Source organism: Nilaparvata lugens, chromosome 1 (assembly GCF_014356525.2).
Source record: "Nilaparvata lugens isolate BPH chromosome 1, ASM1435652v1, whole genome shotgun sequence".
Taxonomy (NCBI): domain Eukaryota; kingdom Metazoa; phylum Arthropoda; class Insecta; order Hemiptera; family Delphacidae; genus Nilaparvata; species Nilaparvata lugens.
The window spans coordinates 41,434,745-41,452,678 of NC_052504.1; the positions used below are offsets into that span (position 1 = coordinate 41,434,745).

Sequence of the window (17,934 nt, forward strand, 5' to 3'; positions counted from 1 at the left end):
ATTTAGGTTCTGTATTGGATAGGGTTCCAATACATATGAATCACTCTGTATACTGTATTGAATGCTGTTTCCAGATATCATTGACACTAACAAAAACTGCTGAAGTGGAAATTAGTAAAATTTTACAGTACAGATGTTTCACTATTGAATTGAGAAAATATTCATCAGGTGACTGCATGTTATTGTCTGAATTCATTGAATGGCACGCTGCGCAGCAAATTGCATGGTTCTGTTAAAGATTTGGTTTGGCATGTGTGGCCATATCTTATGAACATGTATGAGTACATGATAAACATGCATCTTCATGCATATTTCAATGCACTCTTGATAAAAATGTTTCTCATGCATGTCCTACTGTTAGTGGCCAGCCTAAAGATATGGCACACACATGCCAAACCTTGAACAGAATTATGCAATTTGCTGCGCAGTTTGCCATGCAGCGAATAAAGTACAGTCACCTGATGAATATTTTCTTAATTCAATAGTGAAACATCTGTTCTGTAAAATTTTACTAATTTCCACTTCAGCAGTTTTTGTTACTCTCAATGATATCTGGAAACAGAATTCAATACAGTATACAGAGTGAGTCATATGTATTGGAACCCTTCAATAAGTTGTAGATTGTTGTAGATATAATACTGTAACTTTCAGGATAAGTTATTGGTCGATCAATCCTGAAAGTTATAGTAGTATAATTATTTAGTTATAGTTTGTCAGCGAGAGGTTTCTAACATAAAATGAAAAAGAAATAACAATAAATAGACCATTGGAATATGTTGGGCTAATTGAACCTCAAATGGAGCAGCGAAGAAAAAATAAACAACAAAAAATTGGAGATACAAAAACCTACCCTCAGAAAATGTTGCTTGAAGCCTTTTGCTATGAGAACAATGTATGATGACGTTCGTATTATGCATGATCATGCATGTACTACCGTTAGTGGCCAACCCTTGATATACTGTACAAGTTTATATAATAATTTTCGTTTCATCATTTTTTTTCTGTTGAGGGTGAGGGCGATGATTACATAAGTTTGTACTTGCGCGAGGGTAATGGGGGTGAAGTTGATGATAGTTATAACCACTAGTAAATATGTGCTTAGTGGAAAGTTGTCTGTATTTTTTGCTTCAAAATTTTCTGAAATAACTCAATTTATTGACCGAAGCGAAGCTGAGGTCTTAGTTTCGACTCGATCGGCCTTTGTCTGTTTGTTTGTACCACAGTTACAGTCACACTTTTTGTCCGATGTGGATGAAATTTGGTATGCAAGTTCTTTGAAACAGGGCGCAGAAACGTATGTGTAACAATTTTTGATAAGACCTCCGGTTCTTTTGTAATTCAAAAAACCGCAGACCAACCTCTCCATCCTGAAAGTTACTTTTCCGTATATAGCGCCTTATCTTTGAAGATACAATTCATGCAATTCAATTCATTCAATTCATGCTCCTACTCTTTTGCCTTTAAGTTCAATAGCCCATTTGGCGGAGAGAGCTGGAGTGTTGATTCTCGCACAGTGGGACCTGGCTTCGAATCTCGTTCTGATCACATATTTTTGCAAATGTTACTAATATTGTTTTATCTTCTTCTAATAATATATCATTATGAAATGAATCATCATGATTAGATAGAACAATTCAATTGAATCATCTTAATGTTAAATTGATTTATTAAATTAATTGTGTAAATTATTTAAAAAAAAAACTATTGGAGTCCAATACTGCAGTTGTAGAAAAAAATTTGTATGTGATTCCAGCGATTAAGTCAAGTTTTATACTCTCAATACATAAATAACTATTATTGTCTATGTTACAGATAACTCAACTATTTTAGTTGTGGACTATTTTTATCATCATAAAAATTAATCAACTAATAAATCAATATTGTAGTTTAGTTGTAGACAATATTTAACATAATAAACATTTCATTAATCTCCAACTTCTTTTATTCATAACTATCAGTCATTATTTTAGTTATTTTTTAACTGAATTTTCAGTTTATCAGGTACAATAATTATTGTATTGTAAGCATTTTTTGTGCATTTTTGTGTTGCTTTTGTTTTTCTTTTGGTATGACATTGGAAACCGATTAGTGAGCATTAACATTCTGCATAGGCATAATAACAAGCCATAACATTAAATCCACTTTTCATGAAAAACATCATTAGCAACCTCCTGTCATTGTCACCAACAAACCCATCTTATTTAGAATAATTTTCCATCTCACCATAATCTGTGAGATGATTCATCGTCTGAATTGCCTACTGCATATTCCATTTTTCCGTCAGTTGACCGATTTCTTATAATTAATTATTAGAAAAGTTGTAATATATGTTAATATTGTAAATATGGAGACGATTATAAAAGTACCTCCTTGATAAGTCCGGTGTTATTATAGCAATGTTGGTAAATATTGCTAAGATATTTTGAGAAAATATTGTCACAATATTGAGACAACATTTTTTAAAAAATATTGTCTCAATATTGTGACAAAAATTATCACAACATTGTTCAATGTGTTGTAAATGTTGGTCAATGTTGTCAGAATACTCTGACAATATCTTTATGAAACCTTCAATATTTTTCCTACGATATTTGAAAATATTGGTTGATGTTGGGAAGATATTTTCCTGAAATATTAAAATATATTAACACAATATTGATATTCAACCGAATTTTTCCACAAAAAATTGTGGAAAAATTATCCCATAATATTGTGAGAAAATTATTCCACAGTGTTGTGAGAACCTAGCACCTAGGTACCTAGTGCCAACTTACAGGTGAAAAACATTTTTTCAAATGGATGAAACACGTTATGATGTGCTCGGAGAGAATGGAACTAACTCTGCATTATTCATGGATTAGTTCTATTCTCTCTGTGCATGTCATGAGGTGTTTCTATGCATGTTACCAGATTCTGTTTTTACCTGTATGTTTTCACTACCAGCTTGAAAGCACTTATATGAGCAAACTTGCTCATAGTGTAACTGTACCCTCATTTCACAATTTAAAAAATATATTATAGCCTAAATAAATTTTTGCAATTTTGTAAATTTCAATTAATATTTTCAACAATATTGAGGTTTCAGGGATTGATTATTCAATTAAAAACCGTAATTATAATCAATTACTAATTTATTGTTTATGATGTCACTACTATCTTTTCTATGTACTATATTCTTATCTATTTGACAAGCTCATCTTCACAATCGATGTCGATTAGCTGGTCTGTTGTAGCTGGTGTTGGCTGATTCCTGGAAAAAAATGAAAATAATAAAAAAATCAGAAAGAAACTAATACAAAGCAGAAAATAGATGATCAATTTGTATTTTTTATACTGAAGGGTTATAATTGAATATGAAATCATAAACTTGTATTTTTTATTGATAGAAAGTGTAGAGAATCCGATTCTGGAGAAAACCTTAGATGGCAGTGATTGTGTTAAAGTGACTCAAATTTCAGAAATCCCGATCAAAAGAAGAAAAAAAGTCAAACCATAGCACATCTGAATCAATTTTAGTCTTTCGATTTTCTAAGAGTTTTACAAGTTTTACACAATCATGCCAATCAACTTTCCCTCCAGAATGTAGTTAGCTAGAGTACCCGATAAAATTTTGTTGGTTGGTGAAAGACAAGGTTATTAAAAACAAGATTATTCTGATTTGAGAGAACTAAACATGATGGGGATCCTGAAAAATAGTAGGCTACAGATCAGAGATCGCCCGACTACACTGGAGATCACGACTGGTGCATTGAAAATATTAATCATATTGAGCTTTTATGGCTCATAACATCCACTAGGTTGCTTTAATACAAAAAAATAATAATCAATTGAGTTTTACATTTTTACCAATGTTTTATTAATGATATCACGTTTCTGTAATGTTGAAATCAGATCTTTTTTTTTAATAACCTTGGGCGAAAGATGCTTATTCAGGAAACAGCTCAATACAGAGTGAGTAAAAGGTTTGGAAACGGCTTGATACTTTTCATAGAGGTAATTTGATGGTAGGTGACGTGGGGGATTGTGCTAAAATTTTCCACTGAATCATGACATTAAAAATTTGGTCCGCCATCTTGGATCAGTCATATTGAATCCTAGCTCAAATTTTTCGAATGGGAAGATGGTCGTGTAATACATTTTTCCAATACAGATTTTCTAGAGAAATTGATTGTGAGATGAATGCTTACATTTTGTCCAACTTTGATTGGGCTTGTGCAAGCCATGTAGCCGCTTTCAATTGGACTTGCTTCAACTCTGATTTTGGCCAGCACCGTTTTGTAGCAGCTGTAACAAAAAAAAATCATTAGAACACCAATCTCACACATTACTCATTACAATGCGAGAGAAAAGTACAAATAACAATGTATAAAGAACAAACAATGTATGAACAAAACTACTTGTTCTAAGTGGAATCGGCTAGGAAGATAAGATGAGAAGGAAAAATACCTCATGGATCATGATTTATCATGTAATAGGCAGATTGTAATGAAACATGAACAGGAAAGGGTTCAGAAAACCCGATAAAAAGTCGGGGTGAAATAATTTAAAAGGAACAAGCGAATCTAATGAACATGTTGTAAGAAAATTGTAGTATTAATGAATTTCCGATGAAAATATTCAATAATCAGTAATGAAATCATGATTGTCTTCTATTATGTAGGATTAAGAGTGTCCTAGACAATGGAGTCTCTAGTAGGCCTATTATCTTGATATCCTAGAAACTCAAAATAGAACAAAATTTATTTGGATGAAAGTAATTTATCTCTAGTTCTCCATATAGTATTTCTTTATTGGAAATTGAAAGATGGTCTTGTTGTGCATGATACCACCTAACTTCCTTCCGCCCTAACTTTGCCCTCCGAGGTTGAAATGAAGGCAACGATTCTATTCTATTCCAATATAGAATTCCAGTATGAATTGAATAGTGATTACCTCAAATCAATAGGACAAACCCTTTCAAAGCTATATGAAGTATTAATCAAAGACAAATCAATTAATATTTCCGATACGAATTAATGATCAGCCTAATAATGACCACCTCCCAAGTTGAAAAAAATCAACTTAGAGATTCAATATTCCAGATCCTGGATGGAATGATTACTTTATTCATTCAATAGGATAGGATGACTTCTTTATTTCAATGACGTGGCGAAGTTTGGACAGTAATGTCCACTCTACCACTTGACCACGATGTTTGTGGATGTAATATTTAAAGACAAATTGAATTTTTTGAGTCAGTGAAGTCGAATTTTCTATTCAAGTGGTATTTTGTCTACCTGATATTGATATTGCCAAATTAGCGTAGTTTATGAAATATAAAGCAAGCGACAGTAAACTGCAAAAGGAGAAATTAGCTGGAATCTTACCAATCATAACTTTGGCTATCAGAAGATCCTTGAATGGTTTCTTCTCTATTTTTTGATCTTTCCGTTGCACTCCCTTCCAAGAGAAGTTAACGGCTACGTCGAGCGTCACCAGCTTCCCCATTATGCTAGTAATTGTGCGCCCTTCTGAGGTTTTGTCGGCGCATGACGCAACATATGTCTCCTTTGAACAAATGAAAAACAAAATACTTAAGTTGAATAATAAAATTGAAGTACAATATTCTCAAAGGGATTACGTATGTCTGTTGAAAATTCGACTGAGTTGTCAATATTGTCAATATGTTTCATAATGAAATAAAAATACACATATGTTGTCAAATTCTACAAAGTTTTATTCGGTACAGGACCATGGTTTCGTCACCACACAGGTCACATTTTTAAGTTGACTGAAAAATGTGATCAGTGTGGTCACGAATCCATGGTCCTGTACAGAATAAAACTGTGTAGAATTCGACAAAACATATGTGTGTTTTTATTTCATTATGTCTGTTGAATTCATAATGTGAACTGTGATTTTTTTACAATTTCCAAAAACATCACAAATTGAACTGAACTTAGAAAACAGATTATGTATGCAAATAATTTTTGAGTTTGTTCTAAGTGCTAGGTTATATTTCAATTAGTGGAATTTATAGGTAGGTACACGGTTAAAAATCGTAGTGTTTCTGGCCTGAAAAGCTTCTTATAAAATTAAATTATCACTCTCAATTTGTTTCCTTTTGAGACTCTTTATAAAAACTTCTATCACTCCAGAAATCTCGGTCAAAAATAAAATTTCAGACTCTGAAGCCTATTATTGTAAGATATTCTTTTATTTGCAATCTGACTACCTATGAGCAATATCATTTTTTCTGATAGTTTTTATTTTTGAGTTATGCTGTGTAGATTGAAAATTCTCATTCAAATTTTCAGTTAAGATCTCGAAACAATGCAGGATCTGAGGACATCAAAGTCAAATTTGTGAATTGTTCATTAAATTTTTTCAATTGAATTAAATTAATTTATGATAGGAAAACAATTTTAATTCTTACTCACCTGATCAGACGTCGTAACACACGCTAACAGGAACAAACACTGCAACAGGAAAAACAGCAACAGCAAACGCTAACAAACCACTTCTTGAAGGAATGTCTTGAACTTGAACGAAAGACCAGTCATAGAGACGAATGCTGAGCAGAAGTGGTTGCCTGTTGCCTTATTCGAAAAGAAATATCCACCCCTCCCTACTTCAACCTGATAGTTGTGGAAGTGGTGGTTGGATACAAAGCCATGTATATACCGTTATAGTATTGAATAGAAAGTTTAGGGGTGTGTGTGTGAGAGAGAGAGTGTGTGTTTAACCCTTAGTATGTGTGTGAGAAAGAGGACTGTGTGAGGGAGTAGCTTACGTGTGTGTGAGAGAGAAGATGCCCTACTAGAAAATGAAATGCTATCTTCTCCTTGAGCAGAAAGCTGTTCTGTAATACCGTACCTCATAGATTGCTGGTTCAAAAAAGGGTCTACCAAAAATAGGGAAATGATTTTTATTCATTGGAAAAGTTGACATTTACTTGAGGTAGATGAGTTTTGCATATTTTGTATTTGAAGAATTCGAAGTATTCTTTTGAGCTTAGTATTGATTGACCTTAGATGAGAAATGAATGCATAATATGTGTATTTGGAATATTTCGAAAGTACGTTTCTAGTCTGACAATTTTAATGTTTTTGGTTCTCAGGTAGATTTTTAGTTCTGTTACTATTTTTCAATACACGATTCCTTCATTTGAGTAGAATCTTTATATAAAATCGAAATGGCACTGACTGTTTCATCAGCAGAACTAAAAATCTACTGAGAATAGTAGAAACTATCCACTAAAAAATCTAGTAATTAGACTACTTAGTCAAAATGGGAATCACAAAATTAATCATATTTATGCTACCTATTCAATCAGAGGCTATATTTTTGTGTTACTGGAACATGAACATTGATTTCCTCCATAGTTCATCCTTACTTACGTGTTTTCAAAATGCAGAGTACAAAAAACTTCACACGAGCCTGCACATCATATCGCGCAGTTCAAAGAAGGGATATATAATATTCTTGTTAAATCGCATGAATGCTGTAATTTGAAACTGAATTAGGAAATTGAAGACGTTTTGGGCAATAGCCTGTTCTTTCTTCTCCAATCATTGTATTGTTTATGATAACCTAATAAATGAATAAATAAATGCATTAAAGACAAAAAAATGAGAAAAATTAAAGAAGATTCTAGAGAAACTTGGATTCTATTGCGTTTTTGGTAGATTAGATATTATGAAGAAGCCGCTCAGTATTGGATGAAGTACAGAGTTTATCAAAGACAAGATTATTCACTTGTATAAAATTAAATAGTAGATGCATGAACTGTACCACATAAAATGGGCTACATATCTATACAGATTGTACTTGTATTAAATAAAAATCACATTATCTTTTCAACTATTTTCATTGGAAAACAACATGTTCTGCTATTTAGATGCATTTTTAAGTCATTGACCGAGCAAAGTGAGGTCTAAGATTCAAGTCGACGGTTTTGCATTTCTGTTCAAGTTTAAAAATACTTCACTTGAATGGGCTACTCTTTTACAAATTAATAAAGAGAAAATGAAAACTTGTAGTACCCTTTATTATTTAATATATCACGACTAGTTTCGACCATAACTTGGGTCATTTTCAAGTTGAAAATTTATTTTAAATAATAAAGGGTACTATAAGTTTTCAACATACCTGTTAAATTTCATGGAAATCTATTGCCGCGTTTCTCCGTGAATGCGGAACATAAAAACATAATAAACATGAAGAGAATATAAAAACTTATAGTACCCTTTATCATTTAAAATATTACAACGACTAGTTTCGATCATAACTTAGGTCATTTTCAAGTTGAAAATCTATTTAAAAATATTCTCTTTATGTTTATATGTTTATGTTTCAATGTTTCGCATTTACGGCGAAACGCGGAAATAGATTTCCATGAAATTTAACAGGTATGCTCCTCTTCAAATTGCGCGTCGACGTATATACAAGGTTCTTTGAAATTTAGCATTTTAAGGATACGGTAATACAAAAGGAAAATGAGTCTCTTTCGAACGCCAATATTACCATAAAAATCAGACTATAGAATTATTCATCATACATCAGCTGTCGAGTGGATTATTAATTATTGCATTCAATTAATATCCCAATGTAATTTGATGAAAAATGAGCTGTCGTGTGGACTATTCATTGCAAGCGATGAGGCATGCAATACTGATAACTTACAGTAGCTTATTATTTTCTCCGTCTTTTCTCTGCTTTCAACTCGGTAAGCTTTTAATGGTAGTTGTGTTTACAACAAATTATTAGCATTCTAATGATGATAATAATAATTAATACTAGTAGCTCTGTGAACAGCAGACCTCACGCAGTTACCACTGTTCAACAGAGTGAATTATGTAGGCGAGATATCGGTGTCTACTGCGCGTGGTCTACTGTTCACAGAATTAATAGTATTATTAAATTAATGATGGTGGAACATTATGTTGAGTTTGAATGAATTGTTAAAAGAGTATAATCAATGGTAGCCCTGAACATCAAAATCAATACCTGTAAAGAATATAGTCAACTTACAAAATATAAGATGATTCCGTGATCCCGAACGATGAAATTGAATTATTATTTTAATCAGTGCAGTATAAGTAGTTTTCAAAAATCAAATGGAAATTAAAACTCCTGACATTACGCTTGGTGGGAAGTTAACGGTATAATCCTTATTGCTTATTGACATTAGATCCGAGTAATACAAAATAACCTTGTTAGTGTAGGCTATTTGGGTAGATTGACTTGAAAATTTTGAAGAGAAATTCAAATCTCCCGGGCTTGCTGGGACTACGACAAACTATGTGATTGGATCACACTCCCCACTGAGGGACTCACAGGAAAGTAAGCAGCCGGCGACAGATGAATAAGTGAGGTATAATATTGTTACCAAATCAGTTTGTTACAAACTGTTCATTAGCAAGTTCTGACATCTTCCACATTTTCCATTTCAAACATTTCCCACAAAAGAGGAAAATGGTGGAAAGGGTTTAGAGGGAACTCTAGGACGATTTTCTTTCAACATGACATCCTTTAGGGTGTCGTCCAATGTATGTATCGAAAACATTTAGGCTATTTTGGGTGTGCTAGTGCTCTGTAGTCTCTGATAGATTCCCTAAAATTATAATTAGTGGGTAGCCCGTGTTCCGCAAGCGTCTAATTAAAAACTTAACAAACTGAAAACTTGACCCACTGAAACGTTGAAGGAATTTGAATAGGCCTATAACCATCCTCGGTAAATCAAGAAACAATTTATGCAAAATTTCAAGTTAATCAGTACAGTAATTCTGCTGTGACGATGCGTCATTCGTGAATTTCCTATCCCGTACGTGTATTAGCCAATTCATTCCTTTATTATGCTATGTTATAGATAACATCTTAAAATTTACACAGGCAAATTATTACCGTGATTCACATGATACGGAAGATAACAACCTTACATGATACATGTACATTATTTTGCTGTAAACTTACTATAATCTTGATAGATACTATAAATCAGGATAGGAAGAGACTTGTGAGAGTTTAAGCAGCAAATCTTCCTATTTCATAGGTTAATTCATTCTTCAGAAGTTCATACTTCTCAGCATTTATTAGCTATTTTTCTAGAAGATGATTAGGCTATAGGTACTACTTTTACTCATCCGATACAGATAATTACTGATCAGTAATAAGTGAACAGTTCACTCACAACTCAGATTACGTAGTGACAGTGAACGCTATGTATCGTTCATGTACTATAGCCTACTTCAAATTATGGAACAGTAGACTACTGCGATGTATCAAGAAAAACTTGATAGTAGTAGCAGTACTAGGCTAAAGTTTAGGATTCAGTTTTCAGTACCTGCCAGCAAAGACAAGAATATTCTTCACCAAAAATCCTGTTAGTGGCGTTGTCACACTCTTTTGAATTCTGAGCTATTGAAGAATTGGAATCATTGTCTACTTTTCAACTTTTTCCATCGAGCAAGGTCCCTGCTTTGTAAATACTGTAGCTATAGTTGAATACATATAGTTATAGTGATAGTGGGCAGTTCGATGAGAACTTCTTACAAGAGGACAAGAAAAATCTCTCTCACTTTCTCTATCATTCCTCTCTATCTCCTCCCCTCATACTGTTTCTTACTCTTCCGCTCTCTCTCCCACCTACTCTCTCTCTCTCTCACACACTCTCTGTAATGTAATTACAGTCGAACTTATCTATAACATACCTCCACTTAACGAAATCCTCTAAACAACGAATTTTTACCTGGTCCCATGACATTTTAGAGTTTTACACACATACAGACTAATATCCAAAAATAACTTTTTTGTACTCAGGGGACCTTGAAACGTATAGAAATTTATAAATTCAGCTACCTTTTTCTTGGAAAGCAATACTTTCCTCACCTATTGTAATAGGGCAAGGAAGGTAATAGTTAGAAAACTTTATATAGAACAACTGTTACGAGAATATGAAATTTGATTTTGATGTTTTTTTTCTTTTCTTAATGCCCGGTTGCAGAGTCGTTACATAAAATCAAACATAGCTATGTGAGACATAGTTTAAAATCACTGACATAAATGGTTGGTCGTTGCACAGTCGTTTGTCGAAGCCCATTTAGCTATATCTCGAAATAGCATCACACAAGTCACACTGCAGCTCTATTCAGTTTTTTCCGTACATGCTTCTATCCAACCGATGTCTTAGCATCGGGGAAAGTTTCAATCGACATTACTGTGAACAGACCTAAAATACCTCACATAAAATTGATAAACTATTTGGCGAATCTTGGCTTTTGGCGAGATTTCTCACCATATTTTTAGCGATAAACATCTTTCAAAAAAAGCTATCACAACCTCTAAAATGCATTTGGTGAGTGTAGATATTGGATTTAACAGCACGACTTCGAGCCCATAACTAAAATGACCTTTTTTACTTTCCTTGCCCTATATCATATTACCATAGGTGAGGAAAGTATTGCTGAAATTTAACTTTTATGATAAAATTGGAAACATCGCGAAGATTTGTTTTTCTTTTAATATCACTTCTCTCAGAATGATGGGGCATTATAATGCGTTATAATTTTATATCAAATTAACGGGGAGAATGTCTCCTTTCTATTGGTGTCTGCGGATAATGTTTATCCGATCAAAAGTTATTTTTCAATTAATGTTTATGTTCGTCAATGTCGAGACATAGCGAGCAGAAAACATGAAATTTTCGACATGCTGGAAACTTTTTTGTTTCGAAAGATAAGTGGGTAGTGAAAGCAAAAATCGTTTCTAGCATGTCGAAAATTTCATATTTTCTGCACGGAATGTCTCGTCATTGACAAACATAATCATTAATTAAAAAATAACTATTGGTCGGATAAACATCATCCGCAGACACTAATAGAAAGGAGACATTCTCCCCGTTAATTTGATATAAAATTATAACGCATTATAATGCCCCATCATTCTGAGAGAAGTGATATTTAAAAGAAAAGCAAATCTTCGCGATGTTTCCAATTTTATCATAAAAGTTAAATTTCCTTTTAATCCTTCAACCCTGAAACTTTTTTAGCACTACTAGGATATCGGGGATGATATTCTACATCCAATTATGACGTTTAATTGGAAATTTGAGAAAGTTGCAATTTTACGCGATTTGGCAACCCTTGTAATTTCTTCGATGGAGGGCCAAGTCTCAACTCATTTTACACAGACTATAGACGGTTGGCGAATGACTATTATTGATCCTGAGCTCTCTCAGGAGAGTACATCGAAACTATATTGACACAGCAATATACCAATTTAAATGGCAAGGAAAGATGTGTGAGTGTACCACACACCAGATTTATTTTCCAAGGATGTCATTGAAATATAATTGTATTACTGAGAAATATTTGACAAATCGTCATATTTTTTCATTATGGAGAAAAACCACAATATCTCTTCAAAAACAATTTGACAAATTATTATATTCTGACAGATTATAAGAACTATATATATACAACTTTACGGAACTTTTCCATGGATATGGAAAATTAACACTAAATATTGAGCCATAATTACAACATTATTGCTGGATCAATATTCACATTACATTTTGATAAAGTAAATAGATATTACTTAAATATTGCTGAAAAAATTACATGATATAACATTCAATATTGAGACAAAGCTATATTGATACTATGTCAATATTGCTAAACAATATTAACATGATGAATCATCCAATATTGTTTAATAATATCTGCATAGTATATCATTTAATATTGCGACAATGCTGTATCGATATTTTCTCAATATTGTTAAACGATACTTTCATGATATTTAATTTAATATTGTGACAATGCTGTATTGATATTATCTCAATATTGTCAAACAATATTTACATGATAAATCATTCAATATTGCGACAATTTTGTACAGATATTATCTCAATATTGTCAAACAATATTTAAATGATAAATCATTCAATATTGCGACAATGTTGTATAGATATTATTAAGTATTGCTGAACAATATTCAAATAATATATAATTTAGTATCGTGACAATGTTGTTTTGATATTATCGCAATATTGCCAAACATTATTTACATTATATATTATTAAATATTGCGACAATGTTGTATAGATATTATTAAGTATTGCTGAACAATATTTAAATAATATATAGTTTAATATCGTGACAATGTTGTACTGATATTATCTCAATATTGCCGAACATTGTTTACATTATATATTATTAAATATTGCGACAATATTGTATAGATATTATTAAGTATTGCTGAACAATATTTATGTAAAATATAATTTGATATTGCTACAATATTATGACTATATTGCTAAAATATCATAGTAAAAATATCTTCAACAATGTTGCTGAATGTTGTGGCAATAATGAGACAATATTTTTTTGCTACTTGGGTTATTGTACTGGCCCTTCTCATTAGGTTGAAAGTTGTATTCATGAGCTAGGTCTACTGTTCACAGAACTACTAGTTCAATATGCGGTGATATTAAGTGCAATATTTGACTATAATTTGGTGATTTAATCATTCTTTATTCAAAATTTTCAGTTAATTATATTATTGGACAGAAATTCAACTTCAACTTCCACAGTAAGAACATAACCTATTTCTATGAAAATGTTATTATATAATCAAAATTTGGGAACAGAATAGTTTTGGGCTGCTATGCCCTATGCCTGTTGTTCTTTCCTGATCATATTCATATGATTTGTAATTGTACAAAGTGCACCAGAGAAACTTACTTATTTGAAAAAAATCCCATGCATTGAATTGGTTGTGTAGAGGGGCGAGAGGGGTCGCATATGGAGGGGGAAGTTCCCAAATTTATCCTCCCTCAAGTGAATAGCCATCATGCTCCGGTCTAGAGAGCAGTGGGTCTTTGCAGTTGAGAGCTTCTTTTCTAATGGTTGATCACCTTCCACGCTTGATTTAAAATTCCTCCCCACAGACTGATTCCTGGCTATAATTCGATTATGTCATGGATTAACTCATTTCAGGTGTGTGGAAGTGTTGCTAAACTCAGAAATGGACTTCAACGAACCATCAGAACTCCAGAAAATATCGAAAGAGTGAGGCAGTCAGTTGTGTGTTCTCCCCGGCGTTTGGCTTCAAACACACAGCTGTTATGGCAATTTCTGACTTTACTGCTCGATGAATTTTCCATGGAGACCTTCAGCTTCATCCCTATTAATTGGCTGTTGTTCAAGAATTGGCAACAAGATTTTGTTGCCTGTTAAAATGCATGTGATATGCTGATTGACAACCTGCCTGAAGACGCAGTCATTTGACAAGGCTCATTTCCACATGCATTTCCTCAATGCAATTTTTTATGGGGTTATTTGGAATCTGTGTTTCATGTCGATCGAACACGGACCATAGCACACCTCCAGAACAACATTCGCAATACCATTGCCAGCATACCGATTGATATACTGCAACGAAATTTCAATCAGTGTATGGGTAATGGGGTCGCCATTGGTCTGATGTCATTTTCAAGACTAAATGGGAAAAATTGAGATATTTTATTCTCATATAAAGAAGTTTGAAACAATATCTAAAGTACTTTTGTTTTTATCGACCTTTCAAATAAGTAAGTTCCTCTGGTGCACTTTGTATTAACAAATAAATAAATTATAATATATAATAAAGATGATTTACAGCTATGATTTTCGACTCACCGTTTCAATAGATCTATCACAGCTTTCGATTTCATCATACAGCTCTCTGTTCAGTTCAACTCGTCTCTGTATGAAACTGATTACAGACTGTTCCTTTTCTATCTCTATTTGACCAGACATAGATAATGAACTGCTCTCTATTTCTGTGGAGAGTTCAGTAACAGACAGTGTTTGATTCAATGTGCTGGAGGAATCTTGTCCCTGATCTTCTTTCTCATCAGTGAAATTTCCTATTTTAAATGTTGGGATATTATTTTTATCTTATTCACTCATTAATAGCCTATAAAGCTGTCAACCATTGTGAAATTAGAATTGACAGTTAGAGCTATTGAAACTACTATGGTGATAGAAAATAAAAATGTTTGTTACATTTACTGTAGAAGCTTGTTTTTCAATTTCCACCCCGCTCCTGATGCAACAACAATTTTCGCTGTTTACTATGAATTCATTTGCGTGCTCTATAAATGTTTCAATTTTGTAATGTTTAGAAGCATTATTCTTAAGATAGGCTAATATCCATTTTTCTATTCGACTGTTTTTACAATATAATGAGAATGAATCACTGTGGGAGAGTAGGGAAAATATATTTTTGTCATAGTCATTCAATTTCAGTTGTTTTACATGCATGAAATCAAGCTGGTAAATAGCTGATTGTGGAACGAATAAATAAATCATTCTCATTACAGCACACTGCACTGTAATAAAATCATATGTTTTCTTCACAGTCGAGTATGTTTCCTAGTTCCGAAATAGGAACAGCAAAACTGGTACAAAACCCGCCTTTTAGAGCTCCAGGCTGAAGTTTTGTCAACTAAAATCAAGAAATTCCTGATTCGGAATTTGTTAAGTAGGTTATGTTCATAGAATGCATGTAGTAACTTCAGCACAAGCAGGCAATGTTTTCTATTTCCCAATCATTCTTATTTATATTATGATAAAAAATAGTGTACGTTACTTGGACGTGAATATCTTTTGCAGGGCTCGAATGAAATTCTAGTCTCGGGTAACGCCTCTACTAAAAACATCATTCTTGCCCTACAAAAGGGCCCTTCCACAGCCCACTATAGACAGAAGGCCGGAACATGTTCAATATGGCAACGTGTGGTTCAGGCCGACCATGCTTCATTTGATATGCATAGATTCATTTCACCATTAGAAAAATTGTATTTTGTAGAATCATTTGTATCATTGTATATTGTGAAATCATTTTGTATTAATTTGTTAGTAGGGATAGTAAGTATTTGATTTATGTCAATAATGTGACTATAAACCCACAAAGATAATTATGTCAAGATAGATTAAACTATTGCTATTGGATATCAATTCTTCTGTGAAATTTGTTGTATACTATTTTTCCTAGATATAATTAAGTTGATGAACAAAGTTGAATGAATTATCATTATTCCAGCAATTTATTCTTCCAATAACCTATTAATTCATCATTTTAATATGAATTATCACTTCTCTTCATAAGGCAACTTTGAAATTATTAAAACATGATATTAATCTTCAAGTACCGTACTCTTTTTATTTTTTTCTTCCAAAACACGACTACTAGTTCCAACTCATCTAAAGCCATTTTTCCTAAATAAAAAAAGATGAGTTGAAACAAGTCTTGTTTTGAAAGAGAAAAGAATAATAAAGGGTAAGTTACTTGATGATGTGTTAAATATAAATTGATGGATATAATTACAAACAAAAACTAAATGGTAGTAGAATATATTTCCTTTGATAGATTGAACTGTCGATTATCATTACGGTTTATAGTTAGTTATATATGCACAAAAAGCGAATGCATTAAATTCAGAAGTTTCTTAAAAAGAAGACAATATTCGACTTTCATATTTTTATTTTACATTTAGAAGGTACTATTCAATACTTTCATCTATCAATGAAATACATTCGATCATTAAAATTGCTCATAGGAAATACAGACACAGAAAGTAAGTACAGTCAAATATATTGCCAAGCTAGGCATTATACTTGAAACTCCTCGAACTAAAGTTAAAATTAGTCTATCAGTTAATATTAGGCTATATATTTTTTTACTATCATTGTATTGAATTTCTTAGTATTGACATTTGATAAAGGTCATAAAGCTGGTACAGTACCTAGTTAATCGAGAGTCTACCCGAGTGAATTCAATTTGCTCGGCCTGAAGCTGAGCTTGACTGCGACGTTGCCAAGTTGTGCGTTCCAGCCTTTATCTAAAGTAAGCCATGGCCCTTCCCGTCCTTGTGACTTAAACCACTATTATAAGCTTTAGAAAATTAGATTAAAGTACAACTAGCTGTAATTACCACTAGGCCAACGCTGCATCAAGAGATTGTAGCTCAATGAAAGAATACTTGTTTGGGTAATTCCTTTTTCTTGCTTCAAATTTTTGCATTGAGCCTCAATACGAAGGTTTGCAAGATCCACATTGATGGTTTTGCAAAGTATCGTATGGATATCGATACCTAGTGCTTGCAGACAGAATGCCATTGTCAAATCACATATTGTGATTACCATTCTACCTGATTCTACTCCGTTGTTGTATTCAATTTTACCTGTGAGAAAATTATGGCAAATGAGAGTAAGATAGCCTAACTAGTGACCTCCTGGGTTGGACAACTCGCTCAAGAACTGTCGTTGTATTGTAATCTTTGAAATCTGCAACTTTAAATAAATTATACAGTGTTGGTGAAAATGGAAACAGCAAAATATTTATTTTACAAGAATAATTTGACAGTAGGTTACATTGAGGATCCTATTTGAAATGAAAAATTGCTCTCCAAACACTTCTCTGTTGCTTCAACATCTTTGTCCCTCATTTGGATCCAAAATAATTTTTACTTTCCTTGCCCTACTAGCATAGGTAAGGAAAGTATTGCTTTCCAAAAAAATTAAGGTACCCCAATTTCAAGTTTTCTATACTTTCAAGGTCCCCTGAGTCCAAAAACGTGATTTTTGGGTGTTGGTCTGTGTGTGTGTGTATGTGTGTATGTGTGTATGAGTGTGTGTGTGTATGAGTGTGAGTGTGTGTATGTGTGTATGTCTGTGAACACGATAACTCCATTCCTAATCAACCGATTGACTTGACATTTTAAACTTAAGGTCCTTATGCCATGAAGACCCGACAATAAGAAATTCAATAAAATTCAATTCAAGATGGCGGAAAAAATGGCGGATAATTACTAAAAAATCATGTTTTTCACGATTTTCTCAAAAACGGCTTCAACGATTTTCTTCAAATTTATACCATGGACCATCATGTACCATCATATACCATGGC

At 32.8% G+C, this 17,934-nt stretch overlaps 1 protein-coding gene across 1 annotated transcript in view; it reads right to left on the bottom strand.

Moving 5' to 3' along the window:
- Window positions 1-408: 408 nt before the first annotated feature.
- Window positions 409-17,934, bottom strand: part of LOC111058711 — a 69,654-nt gene continuing 52,128 nt past the window's right edge. Inside the window, exons 9-11 of the mRNA XM_039426663.1 lie at window positions 16,961-17,209; window positions 14,661-14,890; window positions 409-552 (exon numbers count right to left, since the gene is read on the bottom strand). Of these exons, the coding sequence (XP_039282597.1) occupies window positions 409-552; window positions 14,661-14,890; window positions 16,961-17,209 (623 nt within the window). The remainder of the gene's footprint in view (window positions 553-14,660; window positions 14,891-16,960; window positions 17,210-17,934) is intronic.